At 37.7% G+C, this 27,990-nt stretch overlaps 1 protein-coding gene across 1 annotated transcript in view; it reads right to left on the bottom strand.

Moving 5' to 3' along the window:
* Positions 1-27,990, bottom strand: part of CNTNAP2 (contactin associated protein 2) — a gene marked incomplete at both ends in the record, with an annotated part of 2,035,904 nt that overhangs the window by 934,588 nt on the left and 1,073,326 nt on the right. The window contains one exon of the mRNA XM_082846865.1: positions 20,759-20,908. Coding sequence (XP_082702991.1) covers positions 20,759-20,908 — 150 coding nt within the window. The remainder of the gene's footprint in view (positions 1-20,758; positions 20,909-27,990) is intronic.

Genomic DNA, 27,990 nt, shown 5'->3' with positions numbered 1-27,990 from the left:
ATTACCACTGCTAATGCTATGTCGGTGACTTCCAAGTTATCTTTTCTGAAGTTTAAACTTATTTACCCAATTATGTATGAGATGTTTCTATATGGATATCTGAAACAAACCTCCTACGTCATATATGTAAAATGTCATCTTTACTTCCAAACTGACACTTCCTTCTTCTCACCATCCTGATTGATATGAACAGCTTTACCAGCTGTCCAAGCTAGTAACCCTGGTCATCATCTTTGAACTCCCTGAACTGCTCACCAAGCCCTCCCATTCAATTTGTTACCAAAATATATTGTGCCTCTGGGCAAATAGATCTGGGTTCTAATTATGCTTCAGTTTCTTACTAGTCTTTAGCTGTATGTGTAGTTTGCTTGACTCATAGAGCCTTACTTCTCTCATTTAAAAGAAAATTGAAGCCCACTAGTTAGTGGTAGAGCTGAAGCTTGAACACAGATTCTTAAATTTTCCTTCTATTCCTTTTTAACAACTTCACTGTACTCTTAGCTATTCCACCAGGTTTGTGTCATCTGAAACTCTGATAAGCTTAGGTTAATGTTACTACTAGAATCTTTGATAAAAATGTTTCATAGAAAAGGGACAGGAAACAGCTTAGGGTTGCCTCTTGAAGAGCTCACTCAGCTGACCATTTCTATAGCGCAAGTGCACTCTACAAGATACCTGAGAAAGATGTTAGGTATAAACTGAGAGCTACAAATTGAAATCTGAACTAGCAAATAAAGAAAAATTATCTGAGCTACTAAACAAGAACCACCTGGTAAGGAGAGGCCGGCCTTCTGCCCTCCTCTGTATCTTCTCCCCAGGTAGAGATGGCTACATGCTTTATACCCATGGCTGTGAGGCCAGGATGCTGGCAATCAGATCCCATGTCACAAATATAACAACTAGCTGCTTACAAAGTTTAACAGGTCTCCCTAAGATAGAGCAGCTTCAAAAACAACTACTACCATTACTCCATAAAAATCAGGCCTTTTTTAATTCTTACAGTTCACTCACCTTCACCTCAAGTGCTCAGATCCAGTCTGCTACCCATGATGGTGGTTAATGATATGATACGTGTGCCTTTGTGTGTGTGTGTGTGGTGGGGGGATGCCCAACCCCTTGGCAGTGACCAGCCCGCCACAAGTCATCAGAAAATGTACTGTATTTTCTCAGCCCATTACTAATTTTGTCTTATTTATCCTCATAGTTGCAAGGTAGAGAGAGGTGGGGAGAGGTTGAAATCAGGACATTTTGTAAAGACAATGCATTCCTTTTGCTTTTTCTCTTGGATTATGTCTATTTAATTTGGGGTCAAAACTGCACATTGATGAAAAAGCTACTGAATTTAGGATTTTAAAGTTCAACTCCAGATTCTGCTATAACAGATTTGCCAAAATAAATTGAGTTAAAGGTACAGTGTCTTTCAAGTTGTCAACCATATTTGTCCCAAGACAGCTGAGGGATATAGTGCACTCCTGAAGCCTAGCTTTATTTTAGCAGTAATTTTCAAATGGTGTGTGCATGCATGAGGCTGGGGGCTTCTCCTCTACTGATCATCACTTGTTAATGAAAGTCCCTTGATCTTTCAACCTGTCAGTGCTATCAAAAACTCCAAAAAAAAAAAAGTCCTGGGGCAATTTATTCATAGTGAGACTCTTCACTGTTTCATTAATTACCAAGTATTAATAAATCATTAGTTTAATAATCAATTTTTATAATTTTTACAGAGAGTAAAATCAGGCTTCCACTGCCCTGTAGCCTCTGGAATCCGTCCTGCCCCGCTTTACAAATGACCACTCATGGCAGCCCCCGCCATTTTCATCTGTAACTGAGAGACCATCCATTATGTGATCACAACTCTCAGCTATCTTAGGTGCCAGGTGCATACAATGCATGATTTCGTGTTTAACGGAGAGTTGAAATTTGTATCCCTGATATGCATCCTTTGCTAACAGTTCTTTTTAGAGACAACTAGAAGCTCTTCTTTTCTTCACTGGTTTTAGATTCCAGTGTCATTTCTCTGATACTTGTTTTTCCTTTTCTAGTTTGAAATCCATTTTCCTCATGGAAGAACACTGAAGGAAAATAAGAGTGAAGTAGCCCACCTTGCTTCTTTCTTATTGTTTGTTAAGACCGCATTCTCATCCTGACTCATCCTCCACATTTTTGTTCCACATACTTCAGTATTTTTTCTAAAAATTGTCTCGATATTTTTCATAAGCTCCAGCTTATTCAGGCTTCTTAGACTCTGATGTTTTTCTTAGAGTTAATTCTCTCAAGATCCTTTTCTTTCTGATAAGACAATTCCTGCTAAGGTGTTGATGGCTGATAATGGCTTAATATATCAACCTTTTAGGATAGCATTTGCATTTTCACAACTGCTTTTAATTCCTTAACCCAAAAGAGTGCATGACTGGAGATTTCAAATATTCTGGCAGAGACAATAAGGAAAGAACTTTGAAAGGAAGATAGTTTTTCCTAAAGCCCCACTAATCACAGAACAGATACTTTTAAGTACTTACCTATATGTAAATATCTCATTTCTTTAAATAACATGAGGAATAAAAAAGAAACTATGATGCACATTCATCACTGAAAACTTCAGACAGCTATACAATAAAGGCAGGAATAGCTTCTCCATGTCTTTAGAGGTTTCTAAAACAGAGCTAGTATGATTTTTTAGAACTTTTACTCTGATCTGATCTATTTGATTTGATTAAGTTTTAATGTAAGGATGTTCTGTAGGACATTTAAAGCAGTGATTACAATTTAACCTGGAAACTAATTAAGAAAATGCCAACTAAATTCAGGCACTGTAGTGAACAACACATTATGTTGATTAGAAGTTTAGTGTCTAGAGTCAGACAAGCCTTGATTCAAATCCTACTCTGAGTCTTAAGAGCTGAGGGTACTTGGGCAAATCATATAACTTGAGGCTTAATTTCTACTTCTGTTAAATGGGCATAATAATAAAGCCACCTGATGAGGCTATCACGAGCATTTATGAGATAAGTAAAATGCCCAGAAGAGTCTCTATAACACAGTAAAAAGCCAATGAATATTACTGTTGTAATATTACTGTTTTGAGTTCTATTTTTTAAATAGAAAAACATAAGATTCTTCAAGTCAGCTTCGGGGTTTCAGGGTTTCTAGAGGTTTTCATAGCTTGTGTGATCAACAAAAGGAAAATTAACAGGTATTACTACTGAGATACTAAGATGCACTCATCTGTTTATTCATTTATCTTTTCTTCCATTCTTTTATTCATGCACCATATATCAAGCACCTATTATATCAGAAGTTGAAAAACAGTGGTAAACAAGACATATCCTCCCTGCACTCAAAGAACTTCTAGTCTAGTGGTATCAGTGCAGAACAGGAAGCAGGCTAAGTGTAAAAGCCAGGTGTAAGAGGTGATAGACAACATTTACCTCAACACATTTCACCTCTCCATAAAACAAAACCAATCACTTCACACCCTTTCAGATGGCTGTTATAAAGAAAAAAAGAAAGAAAGAAAGAAAAGAACAAGTGTTGGTGAGGATGTGGTGAAATTGGAACCCTTGTGCACTAAGGGTGGGGTCGTAAAATGGTGCAGCCATGGTGAAAATCATTGTAGAAGTTCCTCAAAGAATTAAAATAGAATTACCAAAGGATCTAGCAGTTCCTCTTCTGGGATTATACCCTAAAGAAGTGAAAGCATGAATTCAAGCTGATATTAGTATACCATCTGTACATGTATTATTCATAATAGTCAAAAGGTGGAAGCAACCCAAATGTCCACTGATGGATGGAGAAGCAAAATGGATTAACATATAATACATACACTGGAATATATGACTCAGCCATAAAAATTCTGATACTACAACATGAATGAACGTTGAAGACATTATGCTTAGTGAAATAAGCCAGACACAAAAGGACAAAAATCATATAATTCCGCTAATATGAAGTACCTAGAATAGTCCAATTCATAGAGACAGAAATGGAATAGTGGATACCAGTGGCTGGGGGAGGAAGAAATGGGGACTTGTTGTACAATAGGTACAGAGTTTCAGTTTGGGGAAGATGAAAACATTTTAAAGATGGATAGTAGTGATGGCTATGTCACAAAAGGTGAGTGCACTTAATATCACTGAACTATATAGTCACTTAAAAATGGTTAAAATGGTAAATTTTATGTTATACATATTTTACCCCAAAAAATCATACATTGTGTGACTTCAACAGTTAATATAGTTGGAAGCTGTAACTAGCATAATTTTTTTCCCACTATAATATATAGGGAATCTTAGCTGTTGCCTGACTGGTTGAAAAAAACAAATCAATATTTGGACAGCAATAACAAATAAGGGCTATGTTATCCTGTTCTGTGTAAGCTGAGAAAACATTTGCTACCCTCCGTCATTCTAGCACTCTCCTCCCACCAAACATTTTATTCTTTCACTTCACCAGGGAACAAGCAGGCATAGCAAGAGAGATGGCAAACGTGCAGACTTAGCACACAAGGTCCAACAGTCTGCTTTGACAGAAACTATATGACCTTCAAAAACAGTAAATAAACATTTCTTACTACTGTGAGTAAGCTACGTTTAGTTATGTTTAAGTACTCTAATTTCATTTCTCCAAAACCATTTTGAAATGGTGTTTTAAAAATTTGGAGGATGCTTTCCCTCTCATGATATTATCTACAGCCATGTGCAGAATTTAATGATGCATTTTTCTCTACTTGATATTTGTGTTATTTCAAACAAGGATAATGCTGAAATGTGTCTTTGTTTAGCTTAAAAGATTTTTTCTTTGAAAAACAAATTATACATTAGAAAACGCACCTTCCCAAGGGACAATATAATCTTCAAACATAAAAGTAAGTCTTAGAAAGATTTAGTGAAATTCTTACAAGGAAAAACCGGAGATGTTTATCAAGGAAACACTAAGGTGTTCTAGAGTGCACCTGTAACCTTTAAAGTTGATGTTGGGGAAAAAATCATGCCTTCCTACAGATTATACTTCAATGCCACAGTAAGAGGTAAAAATATAAGGCATGGAATGGTGTATCTTATACTTTTTTAATAGCAAAAGAAGTGCAAAAAAAAAGTTTAAAACACTCACTGTTGCCTGCTAGCATAAAGTAATATAAACATGTCTAATAGAGTAATTTTTAATGATGTGGTTAATTAGCCTTATTAATTAGTAGAACAAATGTTTAATTAGCACCTTCCACATTAGCAACCTTCCACATAGTACTGAGATCTGTCTATCTATACTGGGATGAGCAAAACTGCTCTCCTGGAGCTTAAACTCATGTTGTCCACCTGATACACCTCACTTCTTTTTAAGCTATAAGCAGTTTCCTACATCCAAAGACAGTTTTTCTGGCCTCTTAATTCCCATTTCTCCAGACTAAACAATCAGGATCATATTTCTCCTTTTCCCTTGTACTTCCACCATCTGCAAACTAAGAAATGTACAATCATTTACTTTCTAAGCTAAAGAAATAAGCTCTTAGATAACAACCAGCATTAATTTCAGTAACTTCTGGTGTTTTAAGGAATGGCCAAATAACTCTTCTCTCTTAATTTAAGGCAAGAAATTTACTGAATTATGCTTTTTTATGGGGAATAGAAATATGATTGGGAATGGCAGAGATAGAAATACATGATTAGAGAATATTCTATTGCTTTTAAAAAACTAATTTTGCTTCTCTAAATTATTTGCTATAAAAAGCTTCAGGCTAGGATGATGGATAATTAAAAACTTGGAAAAGAAATGAATCCACTTAAATGTATTTCCCAAACTTAATATCTTTAGATTAAATAACCATACATAGATTTTCAAAATTTGCCCAAGGAATGAATAATAATATTGGATGCCAGTTTATTAAGTAAAATTGGGTATACAGACTATAATAAGTTCAAAGATAATATCAACTGTTTAATATTAAAAGAGGAGTTGTTACAGAGACTGCTAATTACCCTCCAATATTTATTTTCCCCCTCTTGCATACAGATATTTAACTGGGCACTCAGTTATCCAATCTCCCTTGTTTGACCATGTAAGTTCCAGCCAATGCAGTGTTTCATACATAATATGAGACTTGAGGGAGTGGTTTTGAAGGAAGGGGGCAGGCCCTCCCATTCTCTTCTCTTTGCTTCTGCTTGGAATTTGGATATATTTAACGTCTGGAGCTTAAACTGACAGCTTGGAACCACAAGGCAAATAGTAAATGTTGAGAATGGTAAAGCTGAAAGATGGAAGCAGCTTGACTTTCTGACTCCACGACTCCAGAGTTTACCTTCTATCTGTCTTCTTTTATGGAAGAAAGAAAGAAATCTCTACCCTGTTAATTGCAGTCTCTGTCACTCAGAGCAGAACCTAATCCAAACAACTACTGTATTTGGTATTATATTTTAAAATAAGATGTTATGTGTGACAAAACCTAAGTTCATGGAATTGCCTGCTATAAGCACTGGGCCCTGAAGCCTGGGATATTACAGGCTTGGCAAGCTGGAGCCTTTATTATTTGTAGCAAAATATCTGGTCATATTGTCAACTGCTGTTCCTTGGAAGGCAAAGCAGGTGCCAACTGAGACTTAATATTAGGAGCAAAGTTAGGAAACAATTAAATGCTGATGTGCACTGGCTCCTTCTTGCTATGTTCAGCAGTCTTTAAGAGAGCGATGAACTCAGTCTAGGACTAGCCAGTCAGCAGGCTGAGATAAAAGGAAAACCACTTTGAAATGGAAGATGGAAGGCTCTCTGCTTCTGCTGACAATCTAAAATGATGGAGATTCCTCAATTTACAAGCTTGAAAAAGTAAAAAAAAAACAAAACAAAAAAACAAGCAAGCCCTCCACACACATACACAAACCGTACACTAAACTAAGGGACAGTAATTATGAGCCACAGCTGCCAAGAGGCAGCCTTAGAAGGAAGTAAAGCTGTAGCCCAAGATGTCTTTTACCACCTTCAGGTAAGAGTAAGGATGGGGAAAAATAAACTATGAGAAATAGGCATCTTATTGATTAGGACTTGTTATATTAGGATTTAATTCATATCTGATGCAAATATATAATCATCAGCAGAACTCTGTATGTACTCTGTTACTATAGATAATAAACAAATAAAATAAATAAATGAAAGGAACAAATAATTACAACAACAAAAAGAGCCATCTATCAGAACGTGGGAAACAGTCTTATGGCAATAATATTTAGGATATTATCATAAAGGGTTATTCTTTCTCAAGGCCACAAGGTTGAAAGGGGGCATAAGTTGAAAGGAGGAAGGAGAAGAAAAGGATGGATCAGCAAGTTCTATTGGAGAGAGATCAGAGTGGCTCACCTCCATTGAGAATTAGCAGAACACAGAGGTAAGTAAATAAAAGAACAGAGTCACCAAGCTTAAAACTACATCAAGGGACTTCCCTGGTGGTGCAGTGGTTAAGAATCTGCCTGCCAATGCAGGGCACACGGGTTTGAGCCCTGGTCTGGGAAGATCCCACATGCTGCGGAGCAAATAAGCCCGTGCGCCACTACTACTGAGCCTGCGCTCTAGAGCCCACGAGCCACAACTACTGAGCCCGCATGCCACAACTACTGAAGCCCACACTCCTAGAGCCCGTGCTCCACAACAAGAGAAGCCACTGCAATGAGAAGCCTGAGCACCGCACTGAAGAGTAGCCCCCACTCGCTGCAACTAGGGAAAGCCCACACGCAGCAACGAAGACCCAATGCAGCCAAATATAAATAAATAAATTTACTAAAAAAAAACCCACTACATCAAGAACAGATATTTCGATTTGGTTACTTGCACATAGAACCGTCTTAAAGAAAACAGATTACAAGACTACAGTGTTTTTGAGGAAATGAATTTTCAGCAATTAAAAAAAAGTCCCTTAAAATCATTTCTTCTATTTGTTTGGCCATAGAAAATTGGGAATGTAAACAGAAATACCAACTTTATTAGAAAACAAAACAAAACTTATTTTCCGGTTTATAAAGAGGTTCTATGAGAGAATGTCCTAAAACTACCTTTGTTTTCACTTATTTGTATCATTACTCAATAATTTGTGGTGGCCAAGGAGGGATGCTGGTCGTATCTCCCTTCCTGTTTGAGGAGCAGAGTTGGTTGGTCTAATTGGGGTCCACAGATGTCCTCCTGCTGAGGCCATGCTCCCCGAGGCTGCCCCAGTTAATTACTAAACATGGCAAGAGCACCCAAGTCAGGCCATTTCCATCTATCGTGGGACTCTAACAGGCTATTTTTATAAGGATTGCGGCTGACACTGTCTCAGTGCTTTGCTACAACCTGGGGCTCTTCCTACACAATCCTCTTTCCTTCCATCACTCCTTCCTCAGGTGTCAGGCTTCCTCCTCCTCTTTTACCGCTTTATCCTTCAGAGACACTTTGCCCAGTAAATCTTTCAGTGTCTAATTCTGCCTTAACAGCTGTTTCTTGGAGTACCTGAACTGACACATTACTCATGAAAACAAAAGTATAAATTTTTTTTTTTGGTAAAATCAACTGGATAGGGTAATCTGTAGAAATGTTTATGTTCTCCAAATAATAACCTGACACACATATTACATATTTACATGAGATATACAAGTCATCACAGTTTTAAGATCTGGCCAATTTTTTTTTAACTTAAGAGCATTTTAGATATGGAAAATATTTTCTAAAAGATACATACAAAAAATCATATTCAATCTACATATTTATAGTTACCTATATTTCTGCAGTCAGAACATTATGTTCTTTTAATCTAGTGATTTTAAAATAACAAAATTAATATAAGGAGGAAAAAAACACAAAATAACAGTGATAAATAGCCACAGGGTTAATTAAGACAATTCCTGCAAGTCAAAGAGTTTTTATAATTTCATGATTTTTTCCTTTGAAAAACTACTTACAATTTGCTCTTAAATCTGAATATTCCCAGTGCAAGCCAGTCATAAGAGCCAGAAAAAATCAAAGGCATGTAGAATATCACAATAATTCTAATGATAATTAGCTCAAATCATAGCTCTAATCAAATTTTACTTCTAGGAGGTATAAAAAGGTCTTTGGAAGTGGGGGCTATGTAATGAATACTTTCCTATCTCCAACAGAGAAAGAGTTTCTGAAGAGGTTAATATATTCAATTTCACTGTGCAATTCCCTTCCTCCTCTGTGCCCTTTTCTTTTATGCATGTAGTTGGAAAACAAAGTAAAACAACCAAAAGTTCCTTGGGAATTGGATTGTAAAAAAAATGTGTCTCTTCTTGTTAATGTTCTCATAATGGAAAGAAATGGCTTAAAAATGTGTTTTTTAAAGTGGGGAAAGAATTTGCTTAGAATTTGCTTAAAAAAAAATTTTTATGGCAAGTGGTTGTTTTAAACAACCAAATTCTTTTTAAGAAATTAATAATTGAGTAAATTTCTAGGTTAATTCACTACAGTTAAGGAAAGACTAACTCTCTGAAGCTGAATAAGAGAAAAACAATCACATATAACAATGAACCAGGGTGAAACAGTAAAAGCACAAAGGAAAAATATATAAATAAAAATCAGTGAATGGGTATGGAAACAATAAAAGAAAACTTAATTCCAATTATTATATAAATTTAGCCAATCCAAATCAAAATAATTTTTAACAACTTACAGGAATCCCTAAGGTTCTAAGATGTGATTTCCTCATTTCTTGTTTTGCTATTTAATAAATTGTTAGTCGGTTGGTCAGAAAAACTTGACTCTTGCCATAGTATTTTAAAGGGAGGTATATTACATAAAAGTAAAATGGGAATCCACGTATTTCAATATTAATAAGTGATGTTCAACGCTATATAAATGTAGATGATGGTGAACTTTCATTTTAGTTTTTAAAAGGCAATAATTTATCCCCTGATCCCTTCTAACCTCAGTATAGTTGGGCCACGGGTGGAAGAAAGACCAAAAGGAAAAGATGATGACTAGTCCATGCTCTCAAGTTGGAAGTATATCCACTAGACTAATATTTTTAAAGACCATTTATTTTATAGCAGTTGTTTAGCTTTGAGTCGAAGTTCTCCACTTGCCTATTTCTGAGTGGCACTGCAGTCCCCAATTCAGCGACTGATTGGAAGTTTAGTTTACCAGAGCTGGTTTTAAATCAGTAGAATCTTGACCCTTGTTATACCCCATGTGTGATGCAGCAAAAAGAGCACCTGGGCAAGACTTGAAAGATTTGAGAACTAATTCAGAACCCATCAAGGAGAGAGAGGATGCAGGGAACTGTGAAAGAGTGTGTGTGTGTGAGAGAGAGAGAGAGAGAGAGAGAGAGAGAGAGAGAGAGACAGAGTGTGTGTGTGTGTGTGTGTGTGTGTGTGTGTGTGTTGGGGGGTTAGGGGGTTGGTTCATGGTCTTGTTAATTTGGGAGGAGGAATGACAGGTTACTCCATGGATAGCAATACCTTCAGCAGTTCCTGATGCACAGGTCAGAAGTAGTCTTTAGGGAAACACTGCCAGATGGACCCCAAAGGAGTCCATGCAGAAGGAGAAAGTGTGGAGTAGAGGAAAGGGTAAGCTCAAGGCTTTTTGTCAGACTGACTGCTGTCATCTTGACTCCTTTTTGTGTATTAGGGCCCATATCCCACCTGTCAGCAAGTCCTATAGGCTTGACTTCCAAAAATGTATTCGGAATTGACCATTTCCCACTCCTCCACTAGTCTATCTTCCTTTATCTGGGCTATTACGATAGTCTCCACTACTTTAACTATACTGCTCCCTCATCTGACCATAGTCTTTTCTCAAAACAGCACCCTTAGAGATTGTTTTAAAATGTAAATTAAATTTTGCCATTCACCTGGTTCAATCTTCAAATGACCACCCACCTCACTCAGAGTAAAAGACCCTTCACAATTCAGCCTCTGAAGCCTCGCATTCCTGAAGCTGTGTGGCCTCCTGTCCTCAAGACCTCCATGTGCTCATACCTGTGTACTATTTATACTTCCTTTTCTCTCTACCAGAGATGCTCTTCTCCATATCTCTTCTTGATGTGTTTGCTCACATCCTTGAGTTTTTTGCCCAATCCTTGAGCTCTTTGTTCAAGTGCCATCTTCTCATTGAGACTTCATCTGTCAAATTGTTTTAAATGGTAATCTTCAGCATCCCCCTTCCCCCAGACCTTCCTATCCCCTTCTCTGATTTTTCTCCAAAAATACTCATTTCACCAATTTGTTATCTCAACTGGAATGACAGCAAATATTTTTTTCTGACTTGTTCAATGCTCTAGCATGAATAATAATGCCAGGTTTTAGTAAACATTTAGTAAATAAAATGATTTGAATCCTGGCCCTACTCCTCATTAGTCAAACAGATAGTATGTACACCTAGATAAAAGTGCATCTAATACAAAATCATGTTATTGTCAAGACCCTGAAAAGTTATTCCTGCCAAATATGATAATGGAATACCAGTGGCTGTTCTCTGCCAGCACAGTCAGTATCCCTTACCTAAAGTTCTCTAGGGGGAGAAGAGTGTGGCAGAAGCTGGCCATCTATGTGGGGATGAGAAGTCCTCTAGCCCCTTTTGCATGTAACCATTAAACGTAACCATAGGGACTGTTGATTAATTTAGTCAATGACTAAATATAGAACTATTATGCATCAGGCATTTTTCCCCAACACTTAATATAGCAGAAAATGTAAACAACTAATATCCTTGTCGTATTAGTGCTTACATTCTAGTGGAGATTCCAATAATAAACAGTCAATATAGCACATAATGAAGGATGTAGTATGTTAGAAAGTGATTAAGTGCTGTGGTAGGGGAGGGAAGAAAGTAGAGTGGGACAACAGGGACCAGGGATGCTGAAGGTGGGGTGGGGGTCAGGACGTGCTAGAGCAGGAAGGAGAGGGCCTGGTCATCCTCCTGGAGGAGGTGAGACTTGGGAAAAGTCTCTAAGGAGGACAGTAAACAAGAGAAGAGTCAAAAAACAAAACAAAAAAAATAAGGGTCTAGGGAAAAAAGAAAACATTATAGGGACAATAGAAACCAGACCAGTGGTTGCCTGGGACAGGGCAGGAATGAGAATTGACTGCAGGGGTCAGAAGGGAAGTTTGGGGGACTGGGGAAATGATCTAAAAGCCGGACTGTGGTGATGGCTACACTACTGTATAAATTCACTAAACTCACTGATTTATACACTTGAAATATACATTTGAAATAGGTGGATTTTCGCATATGTAAATTTTATCTTAGTAAAAGCAATGAAAAGAGAGAAAGGGAATAAGAGAGGTAACATAAGAAACATAAAATTAAACAAAATAGAAGAACATGCCTGTAGAAGACTTGGATATCATAATTAGAAAACTGTAAAAGCAGTTTCTGGTATTCCTTTATCTGTACATTAAACCAGACAATCTGATTATATTTTTATTTGATGCTTCGAATCCAGAATCCAGGATATATAAAAGTACTCTGTGATGGTGAGTTTTACGTGTCAACTTGGATAGGCTCTAATACACAGTTATTCAATCCAGCACTCATCTAGGTGCTGCTGTGAAGGTGTTTTGTGGATGTGGTGAACATCCACATTCAACTGACTTTAAGTAAAAGAGATAAGCCTTGACAATGTAGCCCTCATCCAACCAGGTGAAAGGTCTTAAGAGCAAAACAGATGTTTCCCCAGATGGAGCTTAGAGTAGGTATACATTAATAAGAGAATCATACAAACAATGTAAAATGATAACTTTATAAAGGTGAGACATATGGGGGGATAAGAGCAAAAACTGTAAATTCTATGAGGGTAGAGATTCTGTTTCCTGTTTGGTCACGGTGTATCACCAGCACCAAGCATAACCCCTGAGTTATATGAAGGGCTCCATAGTCTCTTTGGATATAAATGAATAAATGCAGATCTCAGTTCTGTAATAGAAAGATAAATGCATGTTTGAAAAGAAAGTTCTAAAGATAACCAAGCATTTAGAGGAACAGGCCACAAAAAGATTAAAAGATTTACCATTATTTCAACCAGTTAAGAGAAAATTGAACATTGATCTAATAACAGAGCTGAAGGATTTCAATTCCTAAAGTAATATCACATTTGTTTTCTTTGAAGGCATTTCTTGTGAGAACACTTCATGTGCAAAACAGCACATGTACCCAGCATTTATATGTTAAATGTAGGAATGATCTTACTGTCAGTAAGGGACTGGACACATAGCCATGGGTGTCAAGTATGTTCTCCTAAACTTTTCTGGTTGTTTTAATATGAACAACTCTCTGGGAACACTTCATTATATCTTTATGACTCTGAGCCTATGTTCTACTGCTCAGTAGATGCACATTATGCAAAATTCCAAGACCAGTACACCATGCCATTAGGATGACAATTTATTCTTAAACACATGTGATTTCAGAAATGCCATTTAAACTCTACTGAAGAAAGAGAACAATTCCAGGATTTCATCTTCTTTTCATGGCACTCTTTTGTATGTGTGTGATTGTTTTATTTCCAGCATTATTATTATCTTCAGCCAAAGTCTTTACTATTTTCATTTCTTTGGTAGTGATAGGTCCCACCACACTACAAATCAAGGTCAAATTCAAAATTCCTCTGTTTCTGAAAAATTCCAGGTCAGCTAAGCAATGTGGATAGACTTCCCCACCTTGTCTTTATGTATGATCCTGCCCCTAGTGTTTGCTAACTCCAACTCTGTGATAGTTAATTTTATGTGTCAACTTGAGCAGGCTAAAGGATGCTCAGATAACTGGTAAAACATTATTTCTGGGTGGGTCTGTGAGGGTGTCTCCAAAAGAGACTGGCACTGGAATCAGTAGACTAAGTAAAGAAGATGGCTCTCATCAAAGTGGGTGGGCATCATCCAATCTGTTGAGGGCCCAAGAAAACAAAAAGGCAGAGGAAGGGCAAATTCCATCTCTCTTTTTGATCTGGGATGTCTATCTTCCCCTGCCCTTGGACACTGGAGCTCCCAGATTTTCAGCCTTTGGACTTTGGGACTTATAAGAGGAGCCTTTGAGACTAGGAGTTAAACCACTGGGTCTCAGGCCTTTGGACTCTAACTGAATTGCACGACTGTCTTCCTGGTTCTCTAGCTTGCAGACAGCAGCAGATTGTGGGACTTCTGGGCTCCATAACCCTGTGTGTGTGTGTGTGTGTGTGTGTGTGTGTGTACATATATATATATATATATATATATATGAATCCTGACTGATACAAAGTCTAAGCTGTATGCTTTTTTTCTCACTCTAATTGTTAGTTAGGGACATTTTCTAAACAATGATTCCTTTACTTATCATTTGCACTTTTGTATTGTTTTGTTTACACAAAGCTTTCTAACATTTATCAGAGATGATTTCTCACCATAACCAAGTGTGGTCATGGAATTTTCTCAAAAATATTTTTTATTGATTTCCTTAAAATTCTATACTCAGTCCTATTTAGAGGTCAGAAAGTAATGTTCAGAAATTTGGCCAGCAGTGCTGTTTTTATCCAGTGTGCATAGCAGTTTAATTTTTGTTGTTGCTGTTTGTTTGAATGTCTCTACCTTTTAGTTATCCACATTGGCTAAAATTTGTTTTACTTTCAACTCTTATAAAATTCATCTTTGAAAATGGATAATATTAATCCAGAAATATGAATCTCCCTTAAGAAGTATGATAACTTTAATTAAAGGGAGCTATGAAGCAAATCACTTATATCTTATTATGGGCCAACTTGTACCTTCCAAAAATATATGTTGAAGTCCTAACCCCTAGAATCTGTAAATGTGACCTTATTTGGAAATAGGGTCCTTGCAGATGTAATCAAGTTAAAGGAGGTGATAATCTGATCACTTAATGGATCCCTAATCTGATGACTGGTGTCCTTAAAAGGAGAGGGAAATTTGGACACAGAGAAACAGAGGGAAGAATTCATTTTGAAGATGGAGGCAGAAATTGGAGCAATGTATCCACAGGCCAAGGAAAACCAAGGATTGCTTGCAACCACCAGAAGGTAGGAGAATCCAGAAAATACTCTTCTTTGGAGACTTTAGAGGGATCAGGGCCCTAGTGAACCTTGGGCCCTGCTGAACCTTGGTTTCAGACTTCTAGCCTCCAGAACTGTGAGGGAATAAATTTCTGTTAAGCCACCCAGTTTGTAGTTTGTTGCAGCAGCCCTGGAAACCTAATAAAAAGAAGCTTGTTTAAGATTCACTTTTCAGACCACTGAGAAGACATCACCTAATGTACCATATCATTTGATACAACAGTTATCACTCCATTTCTTGTGGAAAGCAACAAAAAGGAGCTAGAAAACAAATCTCCAAACAACAGATCTTCAGTAGGTGCAACAACAGGCCAGTTGGCCCTTCAGAGGAAGGAAGACTGGACCATAAACAGAGTGCTGCAAGGTCCTGCACATATTCTGGTGACAAACGGGTCAACCCAGGTATTCCTGAGCAACTATCTGGGAGGCCTTTCATGACCAAGTTGTGGTGTGTTTTAGATCGCTAAGGAAAGCTTTAGGCACTCACAGCTGGTGGCATTTTCCCTTCAACAGCCAGGGAGCACCAGCACTGGTAACAAGTCTCTAACTGCTTCAATGAGAACTACTTTACACAGACATATATTTGAGACAGGCTAGGACCTGGGACACTTTGCTGCAGTACTTGCACCTGGACAAAGGTCTTCTCAAGCAACAAAACACAAAGACACTATAAGGAACTAAAAATAATTGTGTGCATGTGCAACTGGGGCAAATTATCAACAACAAAATACAGAAAAGATCAAAATAAAACCCAACTGCCACTTGTGCAGAGCCAGGAGCAAAGGCAGGGGGTCGGGAGCAAAAGCAGGGCACCACCCATGCCCCCCACCCCCCTGTCCGGCACTCACCACCACCTAAGGGGTGGGCAGACCACCTAAGCCATGCCTCCAGCCCGACCCCTGGACACACCCCTCCCCTCACCCCATATGAGGAACCAGCTCGCCCCACCTCGGAAGCGAGCAAGGGAACCCGTTTTTGTTCTCGCTCCCCCCCTGCTGCAGCAGGGGCCCCAGTAAAGCCTAGTCTGAATTTCTTGTCTGGTCTCTGATCAATTTCTATTGATTAAGGAGTCCAAAAACCCTGGTCAGTAACATATTTACATATCAATCTAATAACTATTTAAAATTCATGCTCTATTTCAATGAGGAGTAAAAAGCTATATACTGGTGAGCCTAGATTTGTAACTGGGAAGGGATGTGCCCTTTTATTAAGCTTTATTAATTCCATTCCTATCAGACTCTGGCCAGTTCCCAATGCCCCCCATCTCTCTGGTCACCTCCACCTAATCTGGCACTTTCTTGAGAGCTGCCACCCCCAATGTGTTCCTTAGCACTCCCCTTCCAACAAGACTGGATCTTTCTTACCCCTCCTCTTCAGCCCACAGCTCCTTTTCCTTTTAAATTAAAACAAATGATCAAAATACCAAACCTGAAGAAATTTTTAAGTTGAAAAATCTTTCTACTCTCTCAGGATCATGGGCCCTGGCCTGTATCAGAAATCAGAAAGCCAATTCCCAGGTAAGCAGTCAATAATAAATTGCATTATTTTCTTTAGAATTCTTTTGGTTATTAAAATTAATGAAGTGTTATCAAAAGGAATTCAAGTTGGGAGATAGAGAAATAAGGTAAAGCAGCTAAAATAACTTTTCTTGAGGAAACATTCCCAAATGAATCCTTCTTTTTCTGTTTATTCCCAAGAAAAAACAAGGCAAGATAATTCTTAGCGCGTAAACGTCTGATTCAGAGTGTTACAGAGGAGAACTAAGAGCTTTCCTGGCGTGAGCAGGGTGCAGGCGTGGAGAGAGAAGGCTCCACACTGGTGGGCACAGCCGTGCCTGTGGTGGCAAAAGCAGCTGTGTGGCCAGGACTTACTTCAAAAGAAGCAAACTGTGGACATGGTTAAGGACAGAACGCCTTTATGTAAGGCTTTCACCCAGCGCGGAAACAATTTGATTTTTACTGACTAAGGAGGAAGAAATGCTTTGAGTAGCCAAGCAGTTGGTGAGAGGCCTTAGATGAGCACATGACCTGAAATCTGAAATTTTCCTTGGAAGGGGCTGTCTCAAAGGGAGTTTAAGAAAAGACCCCAGATGAATCAGAAAGGCAATCAGCATTTAGCATGAAACCCTGGGGTCAGACCCTGGGGTTAACAGGTGATGCTGTGTAATGTTCACAGAACAGATCCTATTGCCTTTTAATAGATAAAGAAAGATAAATTATTAAAATGACCTATCAACTAAGAGAAGCCACCATCCCAAATTCGGTGTGTATGATTCAAAGTTCTTATTTTAGAACAAAGTCAATCCTCCTTTCCACTATACTAATATTTAAGATGTCATCATTACAACATCTACAACTTACTTTAAATTTTCAGCACAGACTGTATTAAGTTGTGTGTGTGTGTTTTAAGTTACAGTCCAGAGGCGGCTATCATTCTAATCAGGCAGCCACGTGCCAGAGGTAGTCGTGAGCAGGCTCTCAGAAACACTGCAGCCACTCCAGACACGACTACTCCAGGAGTTCTGCTATCTATTCCTCTCATCAACTTTCTGAATGTCAAGTTGGGTTTTCTTTGGTAAAAATAGCGGTCTCTTAATTAGCATAAATGGTAGATAAATGTTAGGAAAGAGATCTCAGTGGTGAAATTAAATATATTAAGGTTATGTAGTTTGGCAAAACTTCTTTTAGAAACACTCACAGCCTGTGTGAAAATGGTATAAGACTCCAGTGAGGTCTGTGACCTGAAGCCGTGGAGACGGTTCTGGATTCTGGATCAGTGAACCTGTGCCAGCTATTAGCTTAGGAGGCTTTCTGTTGCCTGGCACTGGCTCTGGGTACAGCTGAATCCTGCCTCTGAAACACTGCTACAGCTGCCTGAAGAAAACAGTTTCTTCAAGGGAAGGCAAGTCAGAGAGCTAAGACTTCATTGAGCTGACAGAGGAGTCTGTATTAACAGTGTTGTTCCAGCTTGCTAATAAATGTTCATTTAATAAATGTCTGTATGTACCCCGGACCCTGTCTGGGGCTTCCGTTCACTGCTCCATGGTGGCAGAGCTGTATGAGAATAGCTGTTTCTTACTTATCTCACTTGTCAGTGGCTAACATTGTTTTTTAAAAAGAATATAATAGATATGCATGCAAGGTGGCTAAGTCAGATCTATAATTCTGTTCCTCAGATCATTTGTTTCAGAATCACTTGAAGTTTAGAATTCTTCGATTTCTCAACATCCTGCATTCTAAAGTTCTATGAGTGGGGCCTGAGAATCTGTATTGTAACAAGTTCCCCTAGTGATTCTCATATACTCTGAGGATTCAGACAATAAAGATATAACCAAAGAAGCATCATGATCATTTTCTGACAGCATTTCCCAATGGCAGACTAAAGACCCAAGAGAGAGGAAATATGACCCTGACCGCTGGGTTTGAAAACCCAAATCTGTAAAGCAATAGTAATAGCACACTGTAAAGCCCTCATATCTTATAAGCTCTATGCCATGAATTTGTGGTTATAGCTTTTTGCCTACCCATCTAGATGGACATAGATCAACACTCGCCTTAAGCACTCAGCAAGCTCATTCATGGCCGAAGATATCCCACTGCCATTTGGATGAGGAGGGATTATCGACAGCTTTCCCACTGAGTGCTGTCATCCATTTTCTGACAGCAATGAAAACTGCTGGCCAAAAGTCCATCTTGTTAAATATGTTTTGGGAGAAAGACCAGTTTAGCTACTGGGTTGCTTTTTCTCACATCGATCAGCCCAGTTTATTCACTCTGAAGACATCTTGTCTGACTTCATCCACTCATCAAATATTTATTGAGAGACTTTTAAAAAGCATGTAGCTTTAACTCCCAACAAAGACCATGGAAGATTAAAGAAACAGAGGTCTAGTTCAGGACTTCTGTCTCTGAGCTGCCACTCATCATCATATCATGATGCAGAGGGGAGAAGCACCCTCATACAGCAGTCAGAGGTTTTGAATTCAGGGGCTGGCTATAGACTCAGCAGCAAGTCAGTACAGCTCTTAGGGCTTCTATTTCTTCTTTTGGAAATTTAGGAATAAAAGGCTTGCCTTGATTATTTTTTAGAATTTATTAATTCATTTACAAATATTTATTGGTCATCTACTATATTCAGGAATTTTTCTAGGACCTTGGGGGATAAAGCAGGAAACAAGACATACAAGATGTCTGTTGTCAAGTAGGCTTATTCTAATAATTAGAGAAATATATACAAATAGTGATATATAAACATATATATACAAATAAACAGATATAGGAATATTAATAGGCATATTTGCAGAGGGAAGTATATGTACACATACTTTTTAAAGCTTAAACCAAAGCCTTTTCTGAGGATACAATGTATTTTTTTAGATCTCACATTGGGTAATTAGAATGAGAAAGGGAATAATCTAATGAAAGATTATTATTGATCTAGGCAACACACCTAGCATTTTAATAAAAGATATCCCTACGTTTCATTAATGAAGAAAAACATTTTCTGGCAGGATGCATTTCTCAAATTAGAAAACATGTCAGGTCTGTGTTCCAACACTTTTTCACATATAGAAGTAGAATTTATCATTAAAAGAATCTTCCATTCCACTAATCTTTTTATTACTTAAGAATCAAGATATTTGTGATAAGGTGGCTTCATGTAAGGCAACCTGTGTTAGGCAGCCTCTCAGAAGCCCCCAATAACCCCTGATTTCTTGTGTAATCCCCTTGCTTTAAGTGTGGGCTGGATTTAGTGACTTGCTTCTAATAAGTTGTATATAACAGAAGTGATGGGATGTGACTTCCAATTGTATATAACAGAAGACCGGATTATTAAAAACAAACAAGAACAAAACCTTTATGGCTTCTATCTCGTAAATTTTCTCTCCCACTTACTGGCTTTTCCCTCCCCGCCCCTTCTCCCTCCCTACCTCTCCACTTCTCTCTCTCTCTCTCTCTCTCAACCTTGTTCCTCTTCTTATTACTCCTGTATCTCTTTCTCCCTCCCTCTCTCTCTCCCCCTCTCTCTCTCTCTCTTTCTCTCTCTCTCTCCCTCCCTCCCTCTCTCTCTCTCTCTCTTTCCACACACACACACACACACACCCCACCCCATCATCTATAGAAGAGACCACTTGAAGAAGAGAGGCCCCAAAGGATCAGAGCTGCATAGAGGAGAACCGAGGCACCCCAGCCAACAGCCAGCACAAACGATCAACCAAGTGAGTGCACCATCTTGGAAGCAAACTCTCTAGCACAATAAAGACTTTAAATAACATAGCCACAGCCAACAGCTTGGGTATAACCCCATGACAGACCCAGGTGGTCAGAATCACCCATCTAAGTCATTTCTGAATTCCTGGTCTAGAGAAACTGTGAGATAATACATGTTTGTTCTTTTAAGCCACTAAGGTTTGGGGTAATTAGTTACACAGCAAGAGGTGACCAATGTATAATCCAAGGACATGATTCTTGAGAATAGTATTATGAGAATGAATGGATTCAGAATCTCATGCTTTATACTTAGAATATTTGAATTGGACTAGAAGAATATGGTGACATCATATTAACACTTTATCATGAAGAAACAATAAATTTGATGCTCCTTTTAGTTCAATGAGGTTACAGAGTTTGTTTGCTTTTTTTCTGAGATCTACTGAATCCACTGAATCAATATAAATACTTCAAACTTTACTGAAACTCCATTTTTAGCAATGTATTAGTTAACCAATTAAAAAAATGGTAGTCTTACCTCCAAAAAAGTACTTCTCGCCAGTTTTAACTTGAAGAGGACTGTTAGTTCGGACTGCTGAGGCTTCATCTCCATCGATAGTGAGAATAACAAAATTCTCCTTAGCTAGGAAACGGACTTCATGCCACTGGCCGTCATTCAACCCAGAACCTGTTAGATACAAGAGAAAAGGCCATTTCTTTTCTTAAGATGATTCAGTTTAAAATAATTTTTAATAACAACAGTCAGAGCTTTGTAAGTAAAAATTAATATATTTTCATCTAGGAAAATTCAGTGTGGCTACAATTAATATCTCATCTTCTTTAATATTATAAGTAGTTCTATCCTCTGCCAGACCAAATACGCCATAATATAACCCAATCAAGTAGGGACATAATGTGCCATCGGGGTACATGAGAAAATGGAGTGAATTAAGTTGTTTGGTAGACGATGATGAACTATTTTAATAACTTATTTTCTAGTTAGCTTTACTAGACTTCACTCTCAGATGAGAAAAAGGATTTGTAATTTTATCTCATGTCACTCTCTGCTTTTAAGAACTATTTTTTGTACTGTCATTGCCTCTCAATAGCCACATCTGGCAAGTAGAGCTAACAGAAATAAAGGACTAAAGAATAAATGTGTGAGTATGTGCAGTGAAGGGGAGAAGAATATGCCACCCCAACATATGCTATTTCAGCATACTGATTATTTTGAATTCAAGTTACTTAAGAAACAGCAAGTGCAGTAAGGATACTCTGACCCTCCTTTGTCCCTCTGAAAGCAGGAAACAAATCTCTCATGTGAAAGGTACCCTCCCTGTACCAGGAGGGTACAAGGCTTCCTTATCACTAGAGAGAGGGAAGTTAGGGCCAAGAAGGCTGTATAAACAAACCATGTTACTAATTCGTTAATCTACTACCCCAAACCCAAAACTCTGGGTTACCAAAGTTACCCCAAAACTTCTTTGTCCTGTTAATTCTTTACAAAATTAATCTTTTTCTTCAGCTAAAAGGTATAAAATCTGCCCTACATTGGTCACTTCTTTGAGTCTCATATTTTGGAGAGGTCCCATACGTACAAAATTATATTTGTTTTGGGCTTCCCTGGTGGCACAGTGGTTGGGAGTCTGCCTGCGGATACAGGGGACACGGGTTCGTGCCCCAGTCTGGGAAGATCCCACATGCCGCGGAGCGGCTGGGCCTGTGAGCCATGGCCACTGAGCCTGCGCGACCAGAGCCTGTGCTCCGCAACGGGAGAAGCCACTACAGTGAGAGACCCGCGTACCGCAAAAAATAATAATAATAATAATAATAAATTATATTTGTTTTCCTCCTGGCAATCTGTCTGATGTCAATTTAATTCTTAGATTAGCCAAAGAACCTAGAGGGGAAGAAAGGAAAAGTTTTCCTTCCCTACAGCAGTTATTTGTACTAATTGACCACTAATAGGTATGGGAAATGATACCAGGATTATCTGATCATTTACAAATAAGATATCTTTATAATGAATTAGGTTATATTTAAACAGATAAACATCAACAAAATAAATCAACAACTCCCTAACAATCACATTCCACTCTTGCCTAGTACAAAGGTCTTCAGAAATAGAAAATCTATTTAGTTATCCATTAGACAGAAAATAACAAAGTTTCTGTTTAGTTTGTGTTCATTTTTCAAATAATAATTAGAAAATTAAGGAGTAAAGAGAGGAGAACAGCCTTCAAACAAACGTATCTTGAAAGAGTTTAAGGAACACTGAGAGAGACAGAAATCTAAGTGAGTCAAAGTGACTTTCTTTCACCTTATAAAGGCCTATGGAAAGGGAAACTATTTTGTTCTAGACTACTCCAGATGGCTTAATCTAGAATCCACAGGTAGGAGTTACTGAAGGTACAGTTCAGCCTCACAAAAGAGGAGCCTAGCATGAAAAGGTATCCAAAAATGGAATGAGAGAAAATCAGTGAAGCACGAATGATGGCTTCCAAGCTTCTGATCAGAGGTCTGCAAACCACAGCTTATAGGCTAAATACTGCTTGCTGCCATGTTTCCGTGCAGCCTGAGAGCTAAAAATAAATCTCACATTTTAAATGGTTGAAAAATAAAATAATAGCAATATTAAATTACACGTGAAAATTATATCAAATTCAAATGTAGTGTCCACATAAAATTTACTGGAATACAGTCAAACTCATTTGTTAATACATTGTCTGTTCTACAGAGTCAAAAACAGTTGCTACAGAAACTGTATGGCCCACAAAGCCTATACTATTTACTATGTTGTCCTTTACAGGAAAAGCATAATCTAGTGATTGGTTTACATTATTAAACAGAAACACCATTTTAAAGAAAAAAAGTAAGGCTTCTTGGGGCTTGAAGATAGTCACATATATGTAGTATTAACTAACACTGTACTAGTAAATATCATTACAAATAATCATCCCTCAGGTATTTTTTTTCAGGATTTTCAATTTTTAACTTAGTAACATTTATTGAGCACATTTTATTTCAATGGAGGAAAACAGCTCTAAAGTAATTAATACTAAATAATTTTCAAATTATGAAATGTATAATACATACAAATACATATTTTTTGTACTGAAATTACTATGTAAACATACAGTCTTATTCTAAAAGTAAAGTCAGTTAGCTGTCAGACAAGTAGTAGTGTTTACTGAAACAATTCCTTCTCCAGTAGTGGGTTCTCCCACAAAACTGATTCATGGAGGACTGTACCGTCACCATAACATATTCTGTTAAATTATAAAACTGGAGTTAGTGTTAATTAGCCACAGAAGTGTATGGTTTTGATTTTGGTTGTTATTTTTGCCTTTACAATGTGATGAACCCTGCTTTGAAATGCAGTTTTGGGGCATGGGTCCCAAGGACAGTAATGTTACAAATGTTTAATCCTAAATAGTCACACATTCAGGGGAAGTCACTTATAAGCTGTCTTCAGTAACAGGGCTTTCTGTTCTAACTGGTAGACCAGAAAGCCTTCCTAAAAATTCTAATGAAAACTTCTTCATCATAAAGTTAATTTTTAAAGGGAAAATCACCAGCTTAATTGTTCATGACAAAAAGGTCTATTATTCCATCAGATTAAAGTAAAAAGGTTACTTTATTTTTTCAAGAAACTTAATTACTAAAGAAATTGGACCTCATATAAAAGCAGCCTTGTTGATAGCAGCCACTGCTGCATCTGAGCTTAAGGTGTGATTTCTATTCATTTTAATTCCAATTATTACTTTGAACTGTTAATGCTAATCATCAAGAGGGTTTTTTAATAACATGTGGATAAAGAAAAATTTTAAGAAGTGACATATTTTCTTTTGAGAAATTAGGTCATCCTTGCCCCACTGAAGAATGAACTTCATATATTCGGGGCCCATTCCTATCATAGATTGCTGAGGCATACCTCTTGACGATTAACATTAACAGTTCCAAACAATATTTCACAGAAAAAGATTTTTTTGAATTACTATCCCCAATAAATAGGTGAGAGAACTGAATCTAATAACGTTTAAGCATCCCGTATGTGGTAAATGTCAGAACTGAGAACGGGAACTCAGCTATATCTAGTTCTGGAGGCTGAGTTCTTATAAACAGCAAACAAAGAAAAACCAACAACAATGAAACATGGTATATAGACTCTGTGCATCTGTGATCAGAGTTCTCTTATACCCCCCACACACACACATACACACACACACACACACACACACACACATACACTTCCATCTGCCACCACATCTAGAGGGAGTTTCTGGAGTACCCTTGTCTCATATAGCATCAGGGTTGTGAATAAACGGAGACACCGATCTGGTTTCATCTGCCAACTTTCAGTACTTGCGTCATCAGATTTTTGTTGTAATGTAAGATCCCACTACTACATGTCTTTTAGTAGTTTCTTACATTGATGTTTTTCCCCTAAAATTGTAATTTGAATGGAAATTAAGCAAATTCTAGCATTATTTCCCTAAGGCATATTAAAGTAAGCCCAGGAGCATTCATTTAAATCATCTCCATACTTTGTGAAACTCAGCAAAGAGAACTCTGTGTTCACTCCTTTCATTTTATTATGAGTGGATCAATCAATGATCTTTAACATGCTATCATTCGTCAGTTTGTAGAGCTGAGATCCTAATCTAGGCCTTTTGCATTCAAACAGTAGTTCTTCCCACTCAGAACACAGCCATTAAATTTTATGGTGCGGAAAAAAGAAGATGCCATAGTTTCAGCATAATTTCTCTCCTCTTGTGTCCCTTCCCTTCAGTGCAAGGGAGACCTGAACAACTTTGTATGAAACACGGACTACTGAGTTTTGCCTTTACCATTTCCTGGGCTACCTGCCACTTGGGAAGTAGTACAGAATTAGTTTTGCTTCAGAGATACTATATGGAATAGCCTCTTTGAGGCATTTTAAAAAATTAACAATATTCTTTAGTAATTTTTAATTCATATGAAACAGAACATTAACGAAATTTAAGAGCTTTTGGAATTCTATAAAATTCACTCAGAACCGTGCAGTTGATCATACGATATACACTTACAATACCAATACAGTATTAAGGAAAAAAATGTATCATCATCCCAAGTTTTATTAGAAATTTGTGAGTTGTAAACAACAAAGAACACATCACCAAATAGGATTAAGGCATCATGTCTCATTTGCTATTAAAGAGATGGTATCCCTTCACTCAATATTCTGGAGCAATAAATGTCCCAGGGAATAGAGAGACTCACCAGGGTCCCAAATCCCAGACACTGTGGGGTCTTGGTGGCTGGAGAGTGACTCAGGACCAGACCAAATAAGGAGGCTAGTTATTGATACTTAAAAAAGAGACCCACGTCTCATACGGCTAACATTTCCTAAGAGCCTGGTATGTGCCTGGCACTACCTAACTCTGTATCTGTCAAATCTATTGCCTTTTCTCAATAATGAGCATCAAGATGGCAGAAGGGCAGGAAAATAGTGTGGCAGCTAAGAGGACTGACCCAGGAGCCAGGTTGCCTGTGTTTGCTCTGGCCCTTGCCAACCTGGACAATTTACTTAACCTCTTTGTGCCTCAGGCTTCTCCTCTATAAAATCAAATAGTAGTATCCACTTTGTAGATTGGTTTTAAGGAGTAGATGAATTAGGGTTTGCATAGCATTAAAACAGTGCCTAGCAGCTAGGAAACAGCATATCTGTATCTATACCATTAGGTCAAAAAACAAAGAAGGCTGTTAAGTCCCATTTTACAAAGAAAAAAGCAGAGACTTAAACGTAGTACTTTTTCTTTGGGGGTTATTGCATTGCAATTACAAATATTGGTGTAGTTATAAATAAGTCTTCTAAACAAAACAGCAATATAATAACTCAACAACGTGGAGATCATGAATATATACATATGAGACAACTAAAAAAAGTGTCCTAACATTATGCTAATGGGCACTTGAAACTTAGAAAAACATGGCCAGTGACAGCATTAGATGTGGGAAAAAATTCTGTATTCAACTAATTTAGAGCTGAAGATGCTTTGTTCTGCAAAAATGTGTTAGATGACTCACAAAGTTATGACAAAGACACTGATGTTAACGCTGCATGTGAAGAAATGTGAACAAAATTATTTCCAAAAAGTGAGAGTGAAAAATGAACTTTCTGGGCTTCCCTGGTGGCACAGTGGTTGAGAGTCCGCCTGCCGATGCAGGGGATACGGGTTCGTGCCCCGGTCTGGGAAGATCCCACATGCCGCGGAGCGGCTGGGCCCGTGAGCCATGGCCGCTGAGCCTGCACGTCCAGAGCCTGTGCTCCACAACGGGAGAGGCCACAACACTGAGAGGCCCGCATACCGCAAAAAAAAACAACTTTCTAAATTATTTATGTAATTTTAAAAATAGTAATTAAATATTAGAGACATTTTCACCCACAGCCCTAAAAGTTTATATATGTAAGTCAAAAGGTACTCTTAATTATCTCATTGGGAAAATGGAGGATTGCCTTTCATTTGGGGTCATATTTTATTCGGGTTGACGTGTAACATGCTCCATAAGAGACAGAGGTAGATTACAAGCCAGGGGTGTCTGACTTACAGACTCACCCTCTGAGAGGCAGAACAGTATAAGGATCTAGAGCATAGACTCTAAAGTCAGATGGATATAAATCTCATTTCTGCTCACCTAATAGCTGGGCCTTCAGCAAGTTAACCTCTTTAGGCCTCAGTTTCCTTCTCTATTAAATGGGGATAATAACAGTATCTACTTCATAGAGTTTTGAGAATTAAGTATATACACTGTCACTTAGAGCAGTGCCTGGCACATAGTAAGTTCGCTCTCAATAGATATTAGCTATTGTTTCATATTCAGTGAGTAAGACTAGCTCTCTAAATACCAACTTGGGTTGTTGTACGTTAATTCTATAAGTATTAACTATTATGAAATGAATAAACATTGGTTTTCTTTATGAATAAATACCCACCTCCCCATATGAATTTTATATTACAAGAGAAGTCTTGAGGAATTTGGGAAGGTAGCTAAATATATATCTCTTGTTAATATCAGGGTCAACAATTTCTAAAGCCAACTTTGAGCTATACAATAAAATAGGTCTTATTCCATCATAGTCACAGATGTACTTTCACCTCCCCAAAATGTGTTTTGTTTTCAACTAGATTATTCAATAGGTGTGGTTCTGAATGTCTGTGGAATATTTCCAAAAATCAAATCCAATTCCAAGCAAGGACTTCGCCTGATGACTAATTCTGAGGAGACTGATATAAACTGTAGTACGCATTTTCCAAAGTATTTTTGTTTTAAAAATATACACTACTCAACAATTTTGATGTACTTTTATACTTAAAGATTATTTGAATTTACTTTATGATAGATATCTCCAGTTATTCATTAATTCATAATTATAAAAACTTTTCAACTGTACATTACAAAAGGAAACTGACATTTTTACAAAGAGACTCTTTAACCTAAAACCAACATCTTTGAAGCCATATTCCAGTTTCTGGCTTTAATTCTTTCATAAAATATCGAAACTGTTTTACAATATTTTCTCTAGCATCTCCCTAACTTATAACTTCTAGAAAAACTTGTTTTGTATACAAATGTAAAATGTTAACGAAGCATACTCTATCCAGGCTGACTTTCTAATGGTACTATTTTTAAAGTAAGACTCTTGAGGTGGTTGCTTTGATTGAACAAGAAGAAACAGATGTTTCTCTTATTAGAGACAAAAGAAGACTGGTTTAATAAATGTTGAAA

The sequence above is a fragment of the Leucopleurus acutus genome (genome assembly GCF_964270905.1).
Source record: "Leucopleurus acutus genome assembly, chromosome: 9".
Lineage (NCBI taxonomy): Eukaryota > Metazoa > Chordata > Mammalia > Artiodactyla > Delphinidae > Leucopleurus > Leucopleurus acutus.
Note: the sequence above shows the minus strand (reverse complement) of the source record. Positions and strands in the feature narration are given on the sequence as shown.